General features: G+C 40.1%; 1 protein-coding gene across 1 annotated transcript in view; it reads left to right on the top strand.

The window, feature by feature from the left end:
• LOC114661981 (caspase recruitment domain-containing protein 10-like) overlaps positions 1–7,958 on the top strand; it is a 174,327-nt gene extending 166,369 nt beyond the window's left edge. Inside the window, exon 23 of the mRNA XM_051934920.1 lies at positions 4,859–7,958. Within this exon, the coding sequence (XP_051790880.1) occupies positions 4,859–5,072 (214 nt within the window). The 3' untranslated portion in view covers positions 5,073–7,958. The remainder of the gene's footprint in view (positions 1–4,858) is intronic.
• Positions 7,959–21,640: the final 13,682 nt, after the last annotated feature.

Raw genomic sequence — 21,640 nt, 5'->3', positions numbered from 1 at the left:
AAAAACAACTTCTCAATGTTCATCTAATTGCTTCTTGCACTAAGCTAGAACTCTGTACACATGACAATAAACTAAACTAAATTTCAGGCTTTCTGTAGTTTCAATACTGTGAGTCAGAATTATGCATAAATCATCAGGAGCATCTAAGTCTAGCTCTGTGGAAAATGCCTGGTGAAAAGCAGAGGTTTGATTGTGTTTTAAGCTGAAGCCAAGCAGAACCTACAAGACTGAAGTAATCATAATGACTTTCTTTTTCTGTTCCTTTTATGCTATTTTGAAATAACAGATAATAAAAAAAGTAAATGGAGGGCAAAGTTTTTGCATTCCCACTTACATAAAAAATAAATTTTGGTAAAGGAAAATTGCATGACTACATTGTCTTACTCTATAAAATATACAGTATGTAATTGAGTTGCCTTCCATGACTATTATTGTAGAATAAAATAAGTTAAAAAAGGTGTGTATATTGTGGCTGGATGCAGGAATGACAAGTCGTAGCATAAAGGAAAATTTGATTCCCCATCGGGTTGTTCAATTTAATAACTACAGTCCAAAACAAACTCACTCCTCTTGGCGATAAAGTAAATAGCCTCTCGGGCACAATAACAAAGTAGCAAGCTCTTGGCTGTCAAAATAAGGATCATTCACTAGAGCTCCACCTGGCGGATCGCTCTTAGTGGAAATGATGCCTCCTTCTGGGCAGCCAAGCTTCTTATCATGCATGACCTGGAAGGGGCGGGACTAAGTGCCTCACCTGGCGGATTCCCTGTGCTGAAGGGAGAGAAGGAGAAGAGAATGTTAGTGCCAGCGCCCCCTCTCGCCCTGGCAGGTTATCACATACCTTGATCAAACCTGTGAGGAGATCCACTGACGTTCATGTACTGTATTGTAATAAGTTTTTATATGGCTGTTTAAAATAAAGATTGTGGTGCATGGTATATATTACATAAATACATACATAAAATACTGATTAGAAGATAATTTGCAGAATCAATTAAGTTTCAGTTGAGCTTCAGTGAGGATGTGGGCTGCAGTGAATTGTCACTGAGAAGCACTGTAAGCTGCTTGTGTTTTACACCAAGGGAGGCAAAAGAAATTTGGGGCAGGGGTTAAACTTAGGAATGGAAGATGATTGAAATAACTATAGAGTATGCAATGAGATGATTTTTATAGTAATTAAACTTTATAAAGCAGAATAAATCCAGCACTATTAATTGTCATGTGGAAGTCACCCTACACAAACCACACTCATCCTGTCATGAAACTGTCACGTCGGCCTCCACTCTTTTAAAGGAGGAGATCATTCACATATGGACATAAGAAAGTTGACCGATGAGTGGAGACCATTCAGTCTATAAAGCTTTTAATAGCTAATAACTAAGGTGTCCCAATATCTCATCCATGTACAGTATACTTTGTCGGAGAGTCACTGTAGTGAGGAGTATCGATTCTGTAAAGAAAGCCTGCTACATAAAATTACAAATTTGCCTTTGCAGTTAGAAAGTCAGATGTCTTCTTGCTCCGTTGAGCAGGGGAGGTTTCCTTTAGCTCAACTGAGTAAGCAAGTATTTTTTGACTTGAAGGCCCTGTGTTAGTGGCCAGCCTTTGCTTATGAGGATTTGAAATAGAGAGGAGTGAACGCCTGAGCAATTTCTTGCCAGTGGTAGTCGCCCCTTCATGACAGAAGGTTAAATTACATACTTGCCCAGAAATACTCTGGTATAGACAGGGTACAAGCTGCACCCACACCCTAAGCTCTGGCTATGCACAATGAGGCTACTTCACAGGAAGTTACAGTCTCTAGTTTCTGGGGACCACTCATAACTGCAAGAAATAAGAGTGTCCTTCTTGTAAGTCAAGTACTTACAGATCTACATCTCTCATTGGCTTGATTCCTCACACACTCTCCGTTGGATTTGTTCTGAATAATTAGACACTGCAGTATATTATTGTCACGTGTACAGATTACAAGGAAATCCATACTTGCATGTGGACATGTACACTTTTAGTTCTACTTTTATCCTTCTTTGTGTTGTGATTGCATTACTATCTATTTTTTCTGTGCTTTACAAATTTTTCCGAACATTTGTGTTATAGTAAACTTAGTTTTAAGTATCAAGAAATTCAAAGATAACATTATCTTCATTTAATTTAATGTAATTTTCTCTAATGAGATTTTTTTGTTTAGGTATTTTCCCTCATTTTATTTTATTTTTTGAAGTCCCATTGTTATGACATGAATGGGAGATGTTAGGTGTGTCCCCAGAAATTGTGTCCCATAATCAGTGCAGTAGTTTATAAGCCAAAAACATGAAGACCTCACTGTCCAAGTTTCTTGATATTGTGGCAACTACTTTGCAAATTTCCTTACTAAGTTTTCTAATGAACAAATTAACATTCTTTTCCTTGAACCTTTATTTTTTTTTAAATCCTTTTTTGCCAAACAAAAGAAAGGCTGGGTTGATCTGAGTTTGACCCATGGTTCGTATTCAACTAGGTTTCATTTCAATTTCTCCCCTTGTTTTCGTATACACCCATGTGGTGTCAAAACACTCTGCATATGAATCCCTATGACATATACAGACTTGGGCAAAATTGTTGGTTCCCTTACATTTTATTGAAAAAGTTCTGCATGCCCTCTAAAACATGATTACATGTAAAGCAGTCATGTCCTGTAGACCAGCATGCCATTGAGTAAAGCAAAGCAAGTGTGAAAAGAAAAGAGATCAAGTGTTGCTTATTCTACAAAGATATTCTGAAAGAGCCTGGATACGTTTGTTAGTACTCCTAGAAAAGATCCAAATAATTGGATTGGAGATATTTTTCAAGCTAGCTGTTTTCTTGAATTCGTATCACATATATCTTCAATTGTGTAGTCAGTCATTCGGGTGATTTTAATGGAGAGAAGTCATCACTGTGCTGTTTGGTACCATTGTGTGTCTCACACTGAACATGAAACATAAAAAGCAAAGGAGAGAGTTGTCAGAAGAGATCAGAAAGAAAATGATAGACAAACATGTTGAAGGTAAAGGCTAGAACACCATCTCTAAGCAGCTTGATGTCCCAGTGATAGCAGTTGCAAATGATATTAAGTAGTTTAAAGTCCATGGGACTGTAGTCAGCCTCTCTGGATATGGCCAAAAGAGGAATATCAAACCTAGAATGGGCAGAAGGTTAGTGAAAATGGTAGACAAAAAGCCAGGAACAACTTCCAAAGAGATACAAGCTGAACTCCAAGGTTAAAGTCCATCAGTGTCATCATTGATCACACCCTCCATCGCTTATTGAGCTCAAAGGAAGAAGATCCAGCAGGACTCCACATAAAAAAAGCCAGACTGGAATTTGCTTACATGCATTTTGACAATCTGCAGTGCTTCTGAGAGAATGTCCTTTGGTCAGATGGGACAGAACTGGAGCGTTTTGGCAAGTCACATCGGATTTGTGTCCACAGACAAAGAAATGAAGCTTTCTAAGAAAAGAACACCAAACCTACTGTGAAACATGGAGGAGGCTCAGTTATGTTTTGGGACAGCTTTGCTGCGTCTGACATGAAGTGAGTGTGTGCAGGGAACAATGAAATCTCAGGACTCTCAAGACATTCTAGAGTGAAACGTACTGCCCAGTGTCAGAAAACTCTGTCTCAGTCGCAGGTCATGGATCCTTCCAATTCAATAATGACCCAAAAACACACAGCTAAAAGCACCCAAGAATGGCCAAGACCAAAACACTGGACTATTCTGAAGTGGCCTTCAATGAGTCCTGATTTGAATCTTGTTGAACAACTATGGGAAGAACTGAAACATGGAGTTCGGAGAAGCCCCTTCAAACCTGACACAGCTGGAGCAGTTTGCTCAGGACAAGTGGGCCGAACGGCCTGTGGACAGGTGCAGAAGTTTCATGGAGTACTCCAGGAATCGCTTATTTTCAGTGATGGCCCCTAAAGGTTGTGAAACAAAATATTAGGTTAAGGATCCCACTAGTTTTGTCCATGTCATTTTCATTTGTGTTATTATTTGAAATATTCTGTGAAATCAAAAGTCTAAAGCAAAGTCTGATTTTTGTTAAATATGGAATAAACAATGATGGGTGCCAATTACTTTTGTCAGTTTCAAGTTATTTCAGAAACAGTTGTGGGTTACCAATACATTTGTCCATGTCTGTGTATTTTTATATGGAATACTAGCTGTGTAAGCCCGTGCTGTAAAAAGCTCGGGGTCCTAGAAACTACTGAAATCATCAGAAAAAAAATTGAAATGTAGAGGTGTCAGGTAATTTAAAGGAACTACTCTGGGTGTGCTGATGTGCTCGCCTCGCTTGTGTATTAGTGACAGGAGGAAAAGTAAAAGGGATATCGTCTTGCCGATGTACTCGTCTCGCTTGTGTAAGAGTTTCTCTCTTTTCTTGGCAGTTTTACTTTGGCAACAGAGTCGCTTTCTTCTTCCGACTCATTAACTTGGGGCCGCCTTGCCGGCTCTCTGAGCTTTATGCTGTAGTAGCCTTTCACTTCCGGGCCGGACAGACAGACACAAACACTTCTATGCGTACACGTTTAGATTTCTGTTTCCTTAGAGGTGGAGCCCTTACCCCGACTCCACCTCTCACTTCCGGGCTGAACAGACACACACACACTTCCACGCGTAGACGTTTATATATAAGATAATAGAAGAGAAAGGTTGAAAATTACAATTGGGTATTGTATCTTTGAGCTTTTTTGGATATTTTGCTAAATATCTGTCAATATTAGTAATTCTGTGTTGAAGGCTTCAGCTTTATCTAATCTTATTATATTATAACCCCCTTTTGTACTGAAATGTAGCAATGAAGGCCTCATAAATTTTTCTTGTCTTTGTTTTTATAGAAAGCTATTTCAAGGCTCCTACGTCAAGTGTAAAGACTCCGAAATCCTGTCTCTATACAAAACAGAGGAGCAGCGTCTTGAGGTTCTGCCTCTCCTGCACTGCAACATTGAACCCGATATGTGGGACACAGTGGAGGACTTGACAGCTGCAGTCCACAAGAAGATACTTCAGGAGCAGAAATCGATGGTGTGGGTTGAATGTGAAAAGTTCTAAAAAGGGTTTAGGGGAATGGTCAGTATTATCACTGTGGTTGGGGAAATTTTGGAAATCAAGAAGGTGGCACTTCTGTGGGCTTCTTCTATGGCTTTGCCTGCTGCAGTGGCTTTACTTCAGCTGGTACTTCATCTCCTATCTGAACTTTCAAACTAGGTTAACACTGCAGTTAAACGATATTTAGGTGTCTCAATCTTTCACTCTCAAGAACATATTCATTAATCTGCTGTGATGAACTTGATGTACAGTGTTTAATAATTTAGAACACCAGCATTACATTACATGCAGCATAAAACTTTATGAAGTGGGAAGAACAGGAGTTCAAAATAAAGCCACTATAGATGGGTCAAGTAACTGGTCAGAAATTATTTAACAGCGTGTCTCATACAAGTTGTATGAACATAGTAAGTGGCTGAAAGCTTTTGCCTGAGGGGATCATCTTAAATTGATAGCTGTGTAAATTAGCTTAATTACAGCTTGTAAGCTTTTTAAGGGTAGCCAAAAAAATAAAAATTCATGAGCCTCTTGACAGGTGGTGGAGTGAAAAGAAACACTCATTGTGGGTCACCACTGGTAATGCAGTCCCAATGGGTGATGTGATGGAAATTCTAGGACAGCTGAATAGGATTAATTACCTTAGCTGCACATCCCAGCCCAACTAAAGAAATTCATAAATAAATAATCTTCGGCCTGTTCCCACGCTCTTCATGCAATTCACTGTCGATTTCTCTGTTATGTATAGATAAGGATTCTTGAACTTCAGTAGCTTTTCACATCTATGCGATTTTTGCTTTAAATTCAAGAATGAAATTCTTGCGATGTGTTCATAGTATCATGCAATCCTGTCTTGCGTATCTCCTACAGACTAGTAATAGCAGTGATACCAACAATAGAGACTGAGCACAACACCATACATTAAGGGCAACATCCAGGCAAGGCATATCAATGAAAAACACCCATGCATTTGTCAGTATAAGTGTCTGTTGAGTCGTCTAATGGCTCGAGGTGGCGTGAGTACTAATACTTGTGTAGGGTCGCCAGAACAGACGACTTAGAGAAGTCACTACGCAGAACTGCTGAGGTACAGTATTTAGGGATGGCAACTCCAAGTAATTAAAAGCTGCTGACCTTCTCCACCGCCTTCCCTTCGGTGTTGATTAGAGTTTGGTCATCAGACACCTTCCTAATGTCTATGTCTAGCTCTTTGGCTTTCCCGGCTTTCTATAAATGATAAAAGGACTGCACCAGCCAGTAACGGTCCGGGTTAGCTCCACAGTCCCTGGCAGCTTGAACCCGGAACCGGTGATAAGAAAACTGAGGATGAGCCAGGCAAATGAGGACACACACACTCAGCAAGAAGCAGTGTAAAGTGTTTCAGTGCTTTTATTTAAAACACTGTCCACTCTATAAATAAATAATCTGTAAAAGTGGAGGATGCAAAGTGGAGGTTAAAATCAAATAAATAACCATTTAAAAATGAGTTTAGAACACATGCAGGTCTTCCTTTATAAAAACCATGAGCCCCAGTGCCTCTTTGTAAAATGAAAGGCCATAAGAGCCTTGCAGTTCGAAGAGATGCCCACCGACAGTGTAGTCAACCATTAAAATCCGGCTCGTGTCCCTCACTGCTATTCCCCGATCTTACACGGGGGACCCCATGATCCCTGCTCCTCGATATCTTCCAAAGTCTACACCGAGCACATGGGTCACCTCTGCTCTGTGAAGTGCTCAACAGGTGTGACCCTCTTCTGCCGTATTGAGTGCGGACACACTCCCAATCATCTGCCTACATCCCAAACAGCACAGGTTCTCCCGATCCTCCTTCTCGCAATCCTTTCCCTTAACCTCCATTCTTTTTGTTTTTTTTCCCCCTATTTTTTTCCCTTTCGCCATGCAGACTCCCTTTTATGCACCAATTGGGTGCAGACGCTACAATTATTCGCTCCACGGTGTGAGTGAAGCACCTGACCTATCCACCAGCCTTTAAACATGAACGCGCGATCAGCCAGGCACCCCAGTCAACCACGGAACGCCGCATGCAAGTTCACACTCCCAGACTCCAGACTATATTTTTAACATGCACAACACCACAAACTTCTCTCATCACAAGGCCTTTGATGAAATACCCTTGATCACAAATTTGATAATTTCATCGTAATACCTAAAGGCTGTTGGAACAAATGATTGCCTTAAAAAAATTACTCTTGTTATAAGCTTGAAGAATTTCATTTTTAGGTGCGTTCACATACAGTATAATGTGAGAAGCACCTACTGTGGTAGCCATGTCTGCCTGTTTGTCCACATGAATCAACATAGCCTAATTTTGTTATAATTTGGTGCAGTTATTGTCAAGACAGGTCACTTTCTGTTGAGACACCTCGAACAGATCATGCTGTATAAAGTTTTTGAAATTTCAGAATCTGAAAAACATATCCAGATATGACAGGGCCACGGTGATATAAAGATTTTTAGTTGAGTTTCACTTCACAATAATACTCTTCACCCCCAGACACAGCTCAGATCCTGAATGTGGGCTATATTAAAAATGAATAAGGTTCTTATCTTCTTTCTCAGGGGAATTATAAGTTGGGATTTCAGAAACTGAAACAGAGCTGCATCTCCCACTTAACAGGTACATGTATGGGAGTTCAGTTTAACTCGCAGATTCCTAGTATGTATCCATCCTTCCATATTCGAGTACTAATATATGAAGTAGGTGCCCAGCGTTTTATCTATTTAATTAATGATATGGCTGCATTAGCTGTCATCTTGTGGCTCCTTGTCTTCAAGAAATCGATCTTCCACATGTTCATGTGCAGAGTCACCATTCAATTCAGTAAATATTTTTAGTGATAGTGCTGTATTGTATTAAAAACACTCCTAAGTCATATAAAGACCCTCTTCAATAAGTGGTGTGCCACTTCCAGATTTGGGCATCTATGACGATATACTGTTTTATGGATTTATTGCACCACAATACATGTAAACAGCTCAATTCATGTTTATATGTATAATACTATCTTGGGGGTAACTCAAGAGAAACACTTCCTTCAGAGGAGTGACATTAGGTATTACTTTTATATGTAATATAGATAGAAATATATACATACTTTATTTTTTCAGACAGTGTTAACTGATAGCTCAGGGCTGCACTGGTGTGGCTGGAACCACACCATCGGCTCGTTCACGGCAAGATTAGGAATCGGGTAGTTAGTGGGTGGGTGGGATACTTGGTTAGTGGAGACTGGCATGTGCCCAAGGCCATAAGCATGTATATATTCAATCCTGCCATTCTTTATGTAATCAAGACCATGGAAAAGTGGTCCAAACTAGGTGCTTTCATTTATGTATTGGTATGTTGGAATTTCTGAAAATGCTAACTCTGTTAATGTTCTATAATGTGAAATTTTGAAATGAATAAAACTGGTATTGAATAGTATTTTGTTTAAATTGTATTTATTTTCAGCTCTCTCCTTGAAAAATAAACTGCTCAAAAAATTAAAGGAACACTTTGAAAACACATCAGATCTCAATGGGTTTAAAATCATGCTGGATATCTCTGATACGGACTGATATGGTAATGTGTTAGGAACGAAAGGATGCCACATCGTTTGATGGAAATGAAAATCATCAACCTACAGAGGGCTGAATTCAAAGACTCCCCGAAAATCAAAGTGAAAAAATGATGCAGTGGCAGGCTAGTCCATTTGGCCAAAATGTCATTGCAGCAACTCCAAATCGTACTCAGTGGTTTTTATGGCCCCCACGTGCTTGTATGCATGCCTGACAAAGGGGGTTGATGGGGGGGGGCATGCTCCTAATGAGACGCTAGATGGTGTCCTGGGGGATCTCCTCTCAGATCTGGACCAGGGCATCACTGAGCTCCTGGACAGTCTGAGGTGCAACCTGGCGGCATCGGATGGACTGAAACATAATGTCCCACCCAGAGGTGTTCTATTGGATTTAAGTCAGGTGAGTGAGTGTGAGGGCCAGTCAATGGTATCAATTCCTTCATCCTCCAGGAACTGCCTGCATACTCTCGCCACACGAGGCCGGGCATTATCATGCACCAGGAGGAACCCAGGACTCTCTGCACCAGCATAGGGTCTGACAATGGGTCCAAGGATTTCATCCCGATACCTAATGGCAGTCAAGGTGGTGTTGTCTAGCCTGTAGAGGTCTGTGCGCCCCTCCATGGATATGCCTTCCCAGACCATCACTGACCACCCACCAAACCGGTCATGCTGAACGATGTTACAGGCAGCATAAGGTTCTCCACGGCTTCTCCAGACCCTTTCACATCTATCACATGTGCTCAGTGTCAACCTGCTCTCATCTATGAAAAGCACAGAGCGGCAGTGGTGGACCTGACAATTCTGGTGTTCTATGGTAAATGCCAATTGAGCTCCATAGTGCTGGGCAGTGAGCACAGGGCCCACTAGAGGACTTTGGGCCCTCAGACTACCCTCATGAAGACTGTTTCTGATTGTTTGGTCAGAGACATTCACACCAGTGGGCTGCCTGCTGGAGGTCATTTTGTAGGCTCTGGCAGTGGTCATCCTGTTCCTCCTTGCCTAAAGAAGCAGATACTGGTCAGTCCTGCTGATGTGTTAAGGACCTTCTACGAGGGGCCCTGTCCAGCTGTCCTAGAGTAACTGCCTGTCTCCTGGAATCTCCTCCATGCCCTTGAGACTGTGCTGGGAGACACAGCAAACCTTCTGGCAATGACATGCATTGATGTGCCATGCTGGGGAAGTTGGACTACCTGTGCCACCTCTGTAGGGTCCAGGTATCACCTCATGCTACCAGTAGTGACCCTGACCGTAGCCAAATGCAAAACTAGTGACAAAACTGATGAGGAGGGAAATATGTCAGTGGCCTCCCTCCACCTGTTAAACCATTCATTCCTGTTCTGGGGGTCTTCTCGTTGTTGCTCCTCTAGTGCACCTTTCATTAACACCAAAGCAGCAGCAACTGATTAACAGCCCCCTCTGCTATTTAACTGACCAGATCAATAGCCCACAAGTTTTATTGATTTGATGCTATACTCTGATTAAAAAGTGTTCCTTTAATTTTTTGAGCAGTATATTTACTGAGGTTGTTGATAAGAGAACCCCATTTCTGACGTCTGTGTTAGGGAAAGAAAAGAATAAAGTTGTAAAAAGAAAAACGATGAATTTCCGGACATTGTACTGTATATTGAGCATTCAGACTGCAGTGTGGAGGTGTTAAATAATTAGTTTGATAACTAATTTGATCTGAATTTCACAAAACTGGAGGACCTTGCTACTTAAACCTGGTGTTTTCATTCATGGAAGTGTCGCTCATATAGTCAAGAGACTTGTAGGACAAGCATGAAAAACAGGAGGGCGGCTGTCCATGAGATGCTGGAACCACCGTGTCTGACATCAACAGTCGCTCCACGGCCAAAGTCACTTGCCGATTTTAATCTTTGTTTAGACAACAATGGGAAAAAGGTTATGATTGCTATACTATAGTACAAATTAAAAATAATAACAAGAAGACAAATAATACAATAATAAATAAATAAATAAATAAATAATAATACAAGAATAACCCCTTTTTCATGAACTCAGGCATTTTCCAAAAAATGAATCTTTCTAGGTCTCTATGCATAATTAAAGATTACTAGACAAGTGGTAATGATCAATGACATAATGAGTTGACTGAACCAAACTAATTAAAGAAAGGAGAATGTAAAAAGAATCAAACTGGGTAAATGACAACCAAACTAAATAGTGAGGATGTGTCAGATGTGGTAGTTTAACCTTCAAACCATCTATTTTTACATTGTAGCAAGACAGAGAATAGTAACAAGACACAAGATGGCCCTCCTGCATCAACAAGGGCTCTCCCAAGGAAAAATCACACAGCAGACAGAAGAAGCACAAAGCAACGGACAAGTCCAATGATGGGAAACACAGTGGACAGCCACAGAAAGTGATTGCAGCAGATAAGCGATACACTCAACCTTTTCAGAATCAGAAACAGTCCACTGATGAACTGGCAAAAGCCACTGGAACCCAAGTACACCCGTCAAGAGTTTCTAAAAGTCTTGATAGATGTGATCCTATTGTAAGAGATGCTGCCAAAAAGCAATTCCTGTAAAGTGGAAACAAAGCCAAAAGTCTCTCCTATGCAACAAAAAAACAATTAGGTGGTCTGGACTGATGAGCTCCATGGATGAGTGTCTGCAGCCAAGACTGAAGCACACCAGAGGTTCACTGGAGATCAGGAGCCACATTCCTGCAAAAGGACTTGGTGACCTTATCAGAATAAATGGATTACTCAATGCTGAGACGAACAAGCAGATTTTTATCCATCATGCATAACCATCAAGGAGATGTGTCTGATTGGTCCAAACTTCATTTTGCAGGAGGACAATGACCTCAGATCCATTGCCATTGGTCATGAAGAACCATCTTCATGAAGAATGTAGTAAACTGCCCAAATCCAGGTGTGGAAACCTTACCCAAGAAGACTCAAATCTGGAATTGCTGCCAAAGTACTGAATTAATGGTCTGAATATTTATATGAACGAGAGATTTCAGTTTTTGATTATTAGCAAACTGGTAAACCATTCTGAAAACATGTCTGCTCTTTACCATTATTGGTTTGTAGATTGATGGACTAAAATGTCAAATTTAGCTAGACAACAGGCTTTCTCCCTGTTGTGTCACTTGCACAGATTACAATTTGTCTTGGAAGTGTTAAATGAGCCACCTACCGGCTAGCTGGCTTGTCTCCACAATCCATCCAAAAAGACCCTTTTGTACCAACACTCAAAGACACCAGGAAACCACTGATAACAATACATTGTCATGACAAGCTCACCCTGTAAGCAAATGCGGACTCCCAAATCCACTTTCGCCTTTATCCTGGTTAACAAGTATGGAATTCTGGTTATCACCAGCTATAAATAATGACTCTTTTTGGAGGATGACTTGTGAGGAATTTCTCCTTACTATAAGATCTCCCAGCTCAGCCATTTTCAAATATTAGCCCTGTAATGGTGGCCCGCAATAACACAGTTTTGAATTTCAGCTGTACCTTAAAGTGTAATTTTTAAATCGGAGGGCATTGCAAAGCAAGGCTCATTTTGCTTGCAGCCAGGCATTGCAGTAACAGAGCCATTCCACAAGAGGGCAGGAGGGAGCTAAAAAGTGAGCCTTTCACATTGAGTCTAAACATTTCACACAGACTTTTTCTAAATGGAGTGTACACCCTGACTGTATTGCTCTGGAAGGCTCCTGAAAATGCTGGTGGCGTAAATGGATAAATGAGTCCTTTCCTCACAACTGAGTCGAAGCGTATAGCCTTGGAGGTACAGTTAATACTTGGGTGATGATGAAGTGTGGGGAAATGTTCTGCCTCGCTGATGAGGTGGCAGCTTTGTGTTCATATGTCAAACATTTTAAGAATGTACCACAATTTTTAGGCTTTTTAAGAATGCAGTGGAAATAATGTCACATGCCAGTTAGCTGTGTGCCAAACAGCTAAAGTGGCTACACGTTGAACGGTGTTTGCATCATTTTAAGGCCTGTTAAGTCCCGGCTTGAGATAATGATGTGTTAATTCAAATTCTGGCCTGTCTTTTTCTTAACAGCAGTGCTGCTCAAAGTGACCACCTGTAGTCTACAAAGTGACAGTTATCAGATCTGTGCAAAGACATGCGTAGGGTATTCAGATAGATCACTCCGTTGTGAACTTAGTCATGTATCTATTTATCCCAACAGTCAAACAGCTGCCCTTCCTCCGCATTGCTAAATGATCTCCCCTGCTTTAATGGAGACCACCATGGATCACATCTTTCTTCAAGATGATAACAACTTCTAATTCTATTCCACTCCATCTTGCTCTACTTGTTTTCACTATCACTGTATAGGCCTCTCATTTATCTCCTCTAACTTGATGCCCACCTTGAGAGCCCACTCTGGCAAAGACATGAAACTGGCAACACACACCACTTCCATTGCACCTGTAAGCTATGGTATTGTGTGGGTTTATGTGTTTTAAGCTGTTTTGTGATTATTTTATTTTAAGTTTTAATTATGTTTTGTCATTTTAAATGTACTTATTTGCCATGTTATTTGTGTGTGGAGCCCCAAGAAGCGAGGCCACCTTGATATCACCATGTCTGAGCCCTCCCTGTGGCAATCTTGGTCAAAGCCTGAGAAGAGCTAAGGCATGGCACATTGTTCTAATGCACTATTACAAATATTAATTTACTGTATATACTTCAACAACAACAACATTTATTTATATAGCACATTTTCATACAAAAAGTAGCTCAAAGTGCTTTACATAATGAAGAAAAGAAAAATAAAAGACAAAGTAAGAAATTAAAATAAGACAACATTAGTTAACATAGAAAAGGAGTAAGGTCCGATGGCCAGGGTGGACAGAAAAAACAAAAAAAAACTCCAGAATGCTGGAGAAAAAAATAAAATCTATAGGGGTTCCAGGCCACGAGACCGCCCAGTCCCCTTTCGGCATTCTACCTAACATAAATGAAATAGTCCTCTTTGTAGTTAGGGTTCTCACGGAGTCACTTGATGCTGATGGTCATACAGACTTCTGGCTTTTAATCCATCCATCATTGTTGGAACATCATGGTGCTTTCGGTAGATGGTGGTGGCGCAAGCCACCACCAACAGGACACCGGAAAAGGAAACAGAAGAGAGAGTAGGGGTTAGTACAGATTTTGAATGAATAGTTATTATAATGAATTGTATATACAGAGTATCAGGATTAAATTACAGTGAAGTTATGAGAAGGCCATGTTAAAGTAATGTGTTTTCAGCAGTTTTTTAAAGTGCTCCACTGTATTAGCCTGGCGAATTCCTACTGGCAGGCTATTCCAGATTTTAGGTGCATAACAGCAGAAGGCCGCCTCACCACTTCTTTTAAGTTTTGCTCTTGGAATTCTAAGGAGACACTCAGTTGAGGATCTGAGGTTGCGATTTGGAATATAAGGTGTCAGACATTCCGATATATAAGACGGGGCAAGATTATTTAAGGCTTTATAAACCATAAGCAGAATTTTAAAGTCAATTCTGAATGACACAGGTAACCAGTGTAGTGACATCAAAACTGGAGAAATGTGTTTGGATTTTCTTTTCCTGGTAAGGATTCTAGCAGCTGCATTCTGCACTAGTTGCAAACGATTGATGTTTTTTTTGGGTGGTCCTGAGAGGAGTGCGTTACAGTAATCTAGCCGACTGAAAACAAACTCATGAACTAATTTCTCTGCATCTTTCGATGATATAAGAGGTCTAACTTTTGCTATGTTTCTTAGGTGAAAAAATGCTGTCCTAGTGATCTGATTAATATGCGATTTAAAATTCAGATTACAATCAACGGTTACCCCTAAGCTTTTTACCTCTGTTTTGACTTTTAATCCTAATGCATCCAGTTTATTTCTAATAGCCTCATTATATCCATTATTGCCAATCACTAAGATTTTGGTTTTCTCTTTATTTAATTTGAGAAAGTTACTATTCATCCATTCTGAGATACAGGTTAGACATTGTGTTAGCGAATCAAGAGATTCGGGGTCATCAGGTGCTATTGATAAATACAGCTGTGTGTCATCAGCATAGCTGTGGTAGCTCACGTTATGTCCCGAGATAATCTGACCTAATGGAAGCATGTAGATTGATTGATACTTGCGTATAAGTCGGGTCTTGAAACCCAAAAAATCAATCATAAAATCAGACCCTGACTTATATGCCCGTTCAAAAATGTGACACTTAATTTTTTTTTTTTTACATCTTCTTTCTTCCTCCAATCTCACATCAGTTTATTAAACACATCGGATTTTATCGAGGCAGCACAGTTACCAATTTATTTTACTACTTCAACGATTTTTAATTCAAAACCAGCTTCAAATTTTCTTCTGATCGAACGCTTCGTCGTAGATAAGAAATGCTCTTACGATAAAGGTGTATGAGGGTGTGAGATGCAAAAAACACTAAACAGCGCAAACGTCGCTTTGAAATAGTTTGGATATTATCGTGTGGTCACGTAGGCACAATACATAGAAAAAAAAGGCTGTGTGCTCCGAGGTTACTCTCTCAGGTGTGCGTTGGCATATCATAATCTCTTGGACCAATAGTGTGAGTTTTCCACATTCGACTTATATGACCGACATTATAAAATACCAGAAATTATACGGTAATATCAAGCAACAACTTATCTGCGAGTATATACGTTAGATGGAAATATGAATTAAAGTAAATGTTCACACAGCCTTACATGTCCAAGCTTTTGAGTCTTGTCGGCTGACATAAAGCCTGGTTGAATAACATAACCCTGAGTAATTTATTCTTTCATGTAGATTATCCCAAAGTGCTAAATTAAACTATTTTATTTACACATTTCTGAGTGGGTAACAAGCTAATGAGTGGTGCTACCTCAAAGCCCCAAATGTAGTCATTATCTGTTCACGCTCTCCACTTTTTTCAGTTTTCCTCCCACATTCTAAAGATTTGAGTGTTAGATTCATTGGTAACAAGAAATTGACTGAGGGTGTGTGGGTGAATCAGTCAGGATTCATGACCCACCTCAGGCCAGAAGACATTTTGAGATGCAGACTGTGGTGTCCCAGTATGGCTAACTACATCTTAAACATAACCCAGAAAGCAGCTGAGCAAAAAAGTGCCAGAGGCTTATTCTCCCATCTAAACATTTGCCTTGTTATTGCATGTGGCAAAACGTCATGCAGCCAGATGGGAGTTTTTCTTTTTTTTATTGTATTTTTTGAGTGCTTCCTTTGCATGCCCCTCATCAAGGTGTGTAATAAATTGTTCAAAACGATGGCAGACAGTGTACTTACAGTGCCCTTTATAATGTTTGGGACAATTGGAGCCACAGGTGTTTGTGATTCCTCAGGTGGGTTTCATCGCTTCATAAGATACCTCAGCTCGCTTCTACCCTTTGGAGTCTGTAGTTGCCATTGTTCAACATGAGAACAAGAGCTGTGCCAATGAAAGTCAAAGAAGACATTATGAGGCTGAAAATTAAGAATAAAACCTATTAGAGACATCAGTAAAACTTTAGGATGACCGAAATCAACTGTCTGGATTATCATTAAGAAGAAAGAATGCACTGGTGAGCTCAGTAATCACAAAGGGACTGGTAGGCCAAAGAAGACCTCCACTGCTGATGACAGAAGAATCTTCAGTATGGTAAAGAAAAAGCCCCAAACAACTGTCCAACTGTTTCCTTAAGAGGCATTAGCTCTCTGGAAATGTGTTCTTTTCAATTGCGGCGTTTTAATTAACCTGAATTTAAATGATTATAAATAAAAAAAAGGTATTATCCCCCTCCAGCATGCAATAAGACGGTTACAAGATTACACGAGAAGTAAAAAGGATAATTTAGCTCTTTACTGACGGGTTCACGCGGTATTACAAACGGGAAGCCTATGACAGACTCTATCAAGCAATGTGGGAGTCTTGACCTACGCAGTCTGTCATCTGTCGTCGCCACGCTGAAAGGATTTTCACCGGACGGAAGACATAATCTTCCGTTATGGCAGGCTTCAAAGTGTGTTGGCCATAGGTCCATCCTTATATTCTGGTTGCTCCATGTGCAGGTTCTTGCTCTGAATCCAAGCAAGGACAGGAAAGGACTCAAACCCCACCTTCAAAAATACAGGAATAGCACAATGCCTACATACAGTTCTCATTCTCCCAACAAGGAAAGAGGATGGTGTGCTGACAGAAGACAGAAATATACTAGTCTGTCTTTAGGCTGACTATTCAATTCTCCAGTTGTCTTTGGCTCTCTAGTCCTGTGCTTGGCTCGGCAATTCTAAATGCTGATGCTGTGCCCCTGTGTACCATACTTGGTCTGCCTGTATGAATGAGTCCATAGCAGTGGGCACAGAGAACAGTGACATTAAACTTAATAACATATTATAACACCAACAGATCAGAAACAGACTTCAGGAAGCTGATGTGTGTGTGTCAGAGATGACTATCAAAAGAAGACGTCATGAACAGAAATACAGAGGCCACAATGTAAGATTCAAATCACTAGTTAGCCAGAAAAACAGGACGGCCAGATTACAGTTTAAGAAAAAGGAGCCTGCAGGATTCTGGAAAAAGTTCTTGTGGACAGATGAGACAAAGATGAACCTCATCAGAGAGATGGCGAGCAAAATGTGGAGATCAAAAGGAACTGCCCAAGATCCTAAAGCACACCACCTTATATGTTAAACATGGTGATGAGGGTGTTATGGCTTGGGCAAGTATGGCTGCCACAGGTCCTGGCACACTTGTCTTCATTGATGATGGAACTGCTGACAGCAGTCGCACAATGAATTCTGAGGTGTGTAGAAACACCTGATCTGCTCAAGTTCTAGTAAATGCCTCCAAAGTCAAAAGACGGCGCTTCATCCTACAACAAGATAATGACCCCAAACACATCTTCTAAGACAACACAGGAGTTTTTCAAAGTTAAAAAATGAAAAATTCTTGAATGGCCAAGCCAGTTACCCGATTTAAATGCAATTGAGCAGGCCTTCCATATGCAGAAGAGAAAACGTAACAGAACAAGCCCACTGGAACAAGCAGGAGATGGAGATAGCTGCATTAGAGGTTTGGCAGAGCATCACCAGAGAAGAGTTCAGCACCTGGCGATGTCTATGAATTACAAACTTCAAGCAGTCATTGAATGCCAGGAATATGTGACAAAGTCCTAAATATGACAATGGCTTTAATAGACCTGCCATTACTATGTCCCAAACATTATGGTGCCCTCAAATGGAAGGATTGTGTGTAAAAACTATTGTCATTTCTACATGCTGAGACCAAAATGTATGCAAATCCCCTTAAATGAAAGTCTGCAGTGTGCACTTCAACCATGATGTCTGAATTGTTTGATGTGTAATTTTATGATTTCTAATCAAGGAAGATTGTGTCTTTGCCCCAAACATTATGGAGGGCACAGTAAGCACTGATTACTTTAGACATGATTCATACTGTGACTTTTTGACTTTTTTTCCACTCACATAGTTCAACAATTTTATTCAATTCAGTTTAATTTTTTTAGCATTTCCTTCTTTAAAATATTTTTAAGTACTAAATGTGGGACAAGGCCGAATACCAGACGAGACATTTTGCATCTTATGGGTACCTAAGAAAAGTACATCACCATCCAGATCCCCACTTGTGAAGGAGGTTTATTTCCATGGCACATTTTCACACAAAAGTGTAGCTCAAATCTTTACATATAATACGCTACCGTGCCTGTTCGTTTTGTCTGTCCAGGATTTTAAATCACCTGTAGCTCGCAAACCGTTTGACCTATTGACCTGAAATTTGGTACACATATACTACGTGACATCTACTATCCGCTTTCAGGGTGATGATTGACCTCCAAGGTTATTCATCTTTTTATTTTTATTTTATTGTAGAATCAACTCTCGGCAGCGGCCATGGCGGTTCTCATCCCTTCCACCTTCACCGTCACTTCCCCTACCTCTTCATATCTTAAATCATTCTTGAGGCAGATTGAAGAGTTAAGTGCCAGCTTAAGTAAAGAATTAAAGAAAACATACTAAGTAATTGCAACACAAACTCTGACTTAATTAGTTTTAACACGAAAAGATGCCGACAGAAAAAGAGAAGAAGCGGGCTGCTAGGGTAGAGGAAAGAAGAGCTGCTCAGGAAGCAGCAAGCGCATCAACCTATGAGCAAACGAATGTTTAACATACAGAGAAAGAGGATGAAAACTAGGAATGCTGAGGTCAAGTGTATTCACTGCACGTTATCGTGTGGTACGCCGTTACTGGTTGTTTTATAAGAGGTGAAAGAAAGAATTACAGTTGCAATAAAAATATATAGAGAGTACAAATAAATAAATAGAAAGTATTCAGTCCCTCTCACTTTCTGCACACTTTATTGTGTTGTAGATTTCATTTTAAATGGAAACGTGCCTTTTCTGACTGTCAATCTACACTCATTAATATCCAGTGTGTTTTCAAATCTTGCGACGAGATGTGATCTTTTGAAGAGAGACAGAGAGACACTTTCATGCCCCGTCGAGATGGTCAAGTCACGTCGTACTTACAGCCTTTGGAAGTAAGTTCCGTGATACACATGCAGAGCAGGTTAGAGATAATGGAAGTATGAACATTGGAAATTCTCAAAAAAATGAGAGTAAAGATCGCATTAGCGCAAACAAAAGGAAAATATTACTGGGTGAAATAACGGAACAGTGAAAAAAGAGATTGCATAGTGTTTGAGGATGTCTGGGGGAGAAGAGAGACAAGGCAGTGAGACAAAAAGACATCTGCTGTACTACTTTTAAACATTCGAAGCGCTGCATGAGATGCAAATCATGTGGCACTGCAGCAGCAGCAATCCAGCAGCTGATCGAGCAAAGAGGGGGTAAAAAAAGGCAACTGTTGTTTGTTACTTATTGTATCACTGTTTAAGAGGGGTTCTGGAGGAGTGGCCGCGTCTCCTTGGGGTGCGTTCAGCCCCCCTCTTCACAACGGCACGTAGCAATGGTGGGGTGGGGGAGGAAGGGGTTGGCGAGCGAAGTGAGCAGGGGGCAAGGCCCCCTAGTTAATAAAAAATAAATTTTCAACAAAAATTGAAATCTCTCATTCATATACGTGTTCAGAGCTTTCCTGTGGCACAGCAAATTGTGGCCAGGGGCATCACGTTTGCTTTAATTCTTCTTGAGATGCGTCTAGAAGTTGATTGACGTCCACTTGCAGCAAACTGAATTAAATGAACATCATTTAGAAAGGCACACATCTGTGTATCTAAGGTCCTATAATTTATACTGCACGTCAGGACAAAAACCAAGCCATGAACTCCAAGGAACTGTCTGTAGACTTCCGAGATTGTGGTTAGGCATTGATGATGGCGAGGAGATAAAACCATTTCTAAAGCTTTGAGTGTCCCCAGCAGCACCTTGGCCTCAATAAGTAGGAAACGGAAGATGTTTGGAACCAGTCAGTATGCGAATTGAAGTTTACATTCAAGTCCATAACAACCCCTAGATTCTTTACTTCTGCCTTGATTTTAAAGTCAGTTTTTTGCTTAGATCCTCACTTTTTATTGCTGTCAATAACTAAAAAATGTTTTTTTTTCTGTATTTAGTTTGAGGACATTAATACTAGAGGGCTTAGAGTCTCAGGGTCATTTGCCGGTATTGATAATTAAAGCTGTTTATTGCCTGCAAAGCTGTGGCAGTTTATCTTGTATGTTGAAATAATCTGTCCTAACAGGATGTAAATTGATGAGACTTTGTTGCTTTGCTATTTGCACTTGTAAGTCAATTTTAATGATGTTTGAAGGATAAGAAAAAACTAAAAAAAGAAAAAGTACACATTTATACACATATTTATCCATTCAGTTTTTAAAGGTGATCTCTTATGCTGTAGTAATATATCATCAAAGTCCAAATAAATCATTTGCTGTAGATATTGAACTGAAGAAGAAAAACTCCAAAGTTAGTGTTTATATACAGTAAGTAGTTCAGTTATAATTCAAAGTCTAGAGGCAAAGTTAGCCCTGGAGACCTCAGTCAACTGACCACCCAGCTCCACAACTTGTCATCCTAGTCTGTGCTTGGCCATCTAATAAGATGACAGAATCTTTCCGTCTTTAGTCACATCCTAACAAGTTCGGCTGTTCTGATCTCACTATTACGTTGTAATAAAACGCCTCCCTTTATCGACATAACGACTCGGCGACTAGCTTCACATGAGGTGTACAAATCTTGAATCTATTAATAAAGAGCAGGTGTGAACCTATGAGTAAAGAAACATAATATTTAGCACGCAAATAGCAAACTGTTTGGTAACGCCTTTAAACTATAAGTAGCAGTACAGAACGGTAACATTTTACAAATATAAACTTACTGGCTATGCTACCATAGGCTTAAACAGGCGGGATGAACTTCGCTGTATGTATTTGTGGCAGATACATACATCACTTACATTGGGAATGCCCCACTGTAAGGCGGCTCAGGAAGGACAAATATCACAAAGTAAGCATATCTAAACATAACAACAGTTTATAAAATTAAAATGGTTAATAATTAAGCATTTTGCACATCTTAACAAACATGACACCGGCCATAAACAGTGACAAATCTACTAAAACACCTAGTCGTAAGGCGTCTGTATTGCTTCTTCCTTAATGTCATACTTTGCATTCACGTACACTTGTCTCATATCAACCTACATCTGAATTTTGTCCAGATCCCTCTGATTCTATTTTGCTGGCTCAGTGGCAATTGCTGATTCAGATAAATGAATTTTACCCAAGTGTTCATAACATTTTTATCTAAATCATGCATCACTATCATCAAGCTCTCCGCATTCTTGAAGAGTTAACATAAATATCTTTGCTAAGATGTAGCTCATTCAATTTCAGTAAGGCAGAATGTCTTTCTTAGGTGTATTGTATCACCATTCCTCCACACTTTTGGTATTGCCTACTTTTTTGTAATTTTATTTTATACAGTATGGGATTTAAGCACTTCATTGTATGAAGAAGTCGGGAGTGGCAGAGAATTAC

Source organism: Erpetoichthys calabaricus, chromosome 12, assembly GCF_900747795.2.
Source record: "Erpetoichthys calabaricus chromosome 12, fErpCal1.3, whole genome shotgun sequence".
NCBI lineage: Eukaryota > Metazoa > Chordata > Cladistia > Polypteriformes > Polypteridae > Erpetoichthys > Erpetoichthys calabaricus.
The sequence above is the reverse complement of the archived record's forward strand: the minus strand, read 5'-3'. Positions and strand labels throughout refer to the sequence as shown.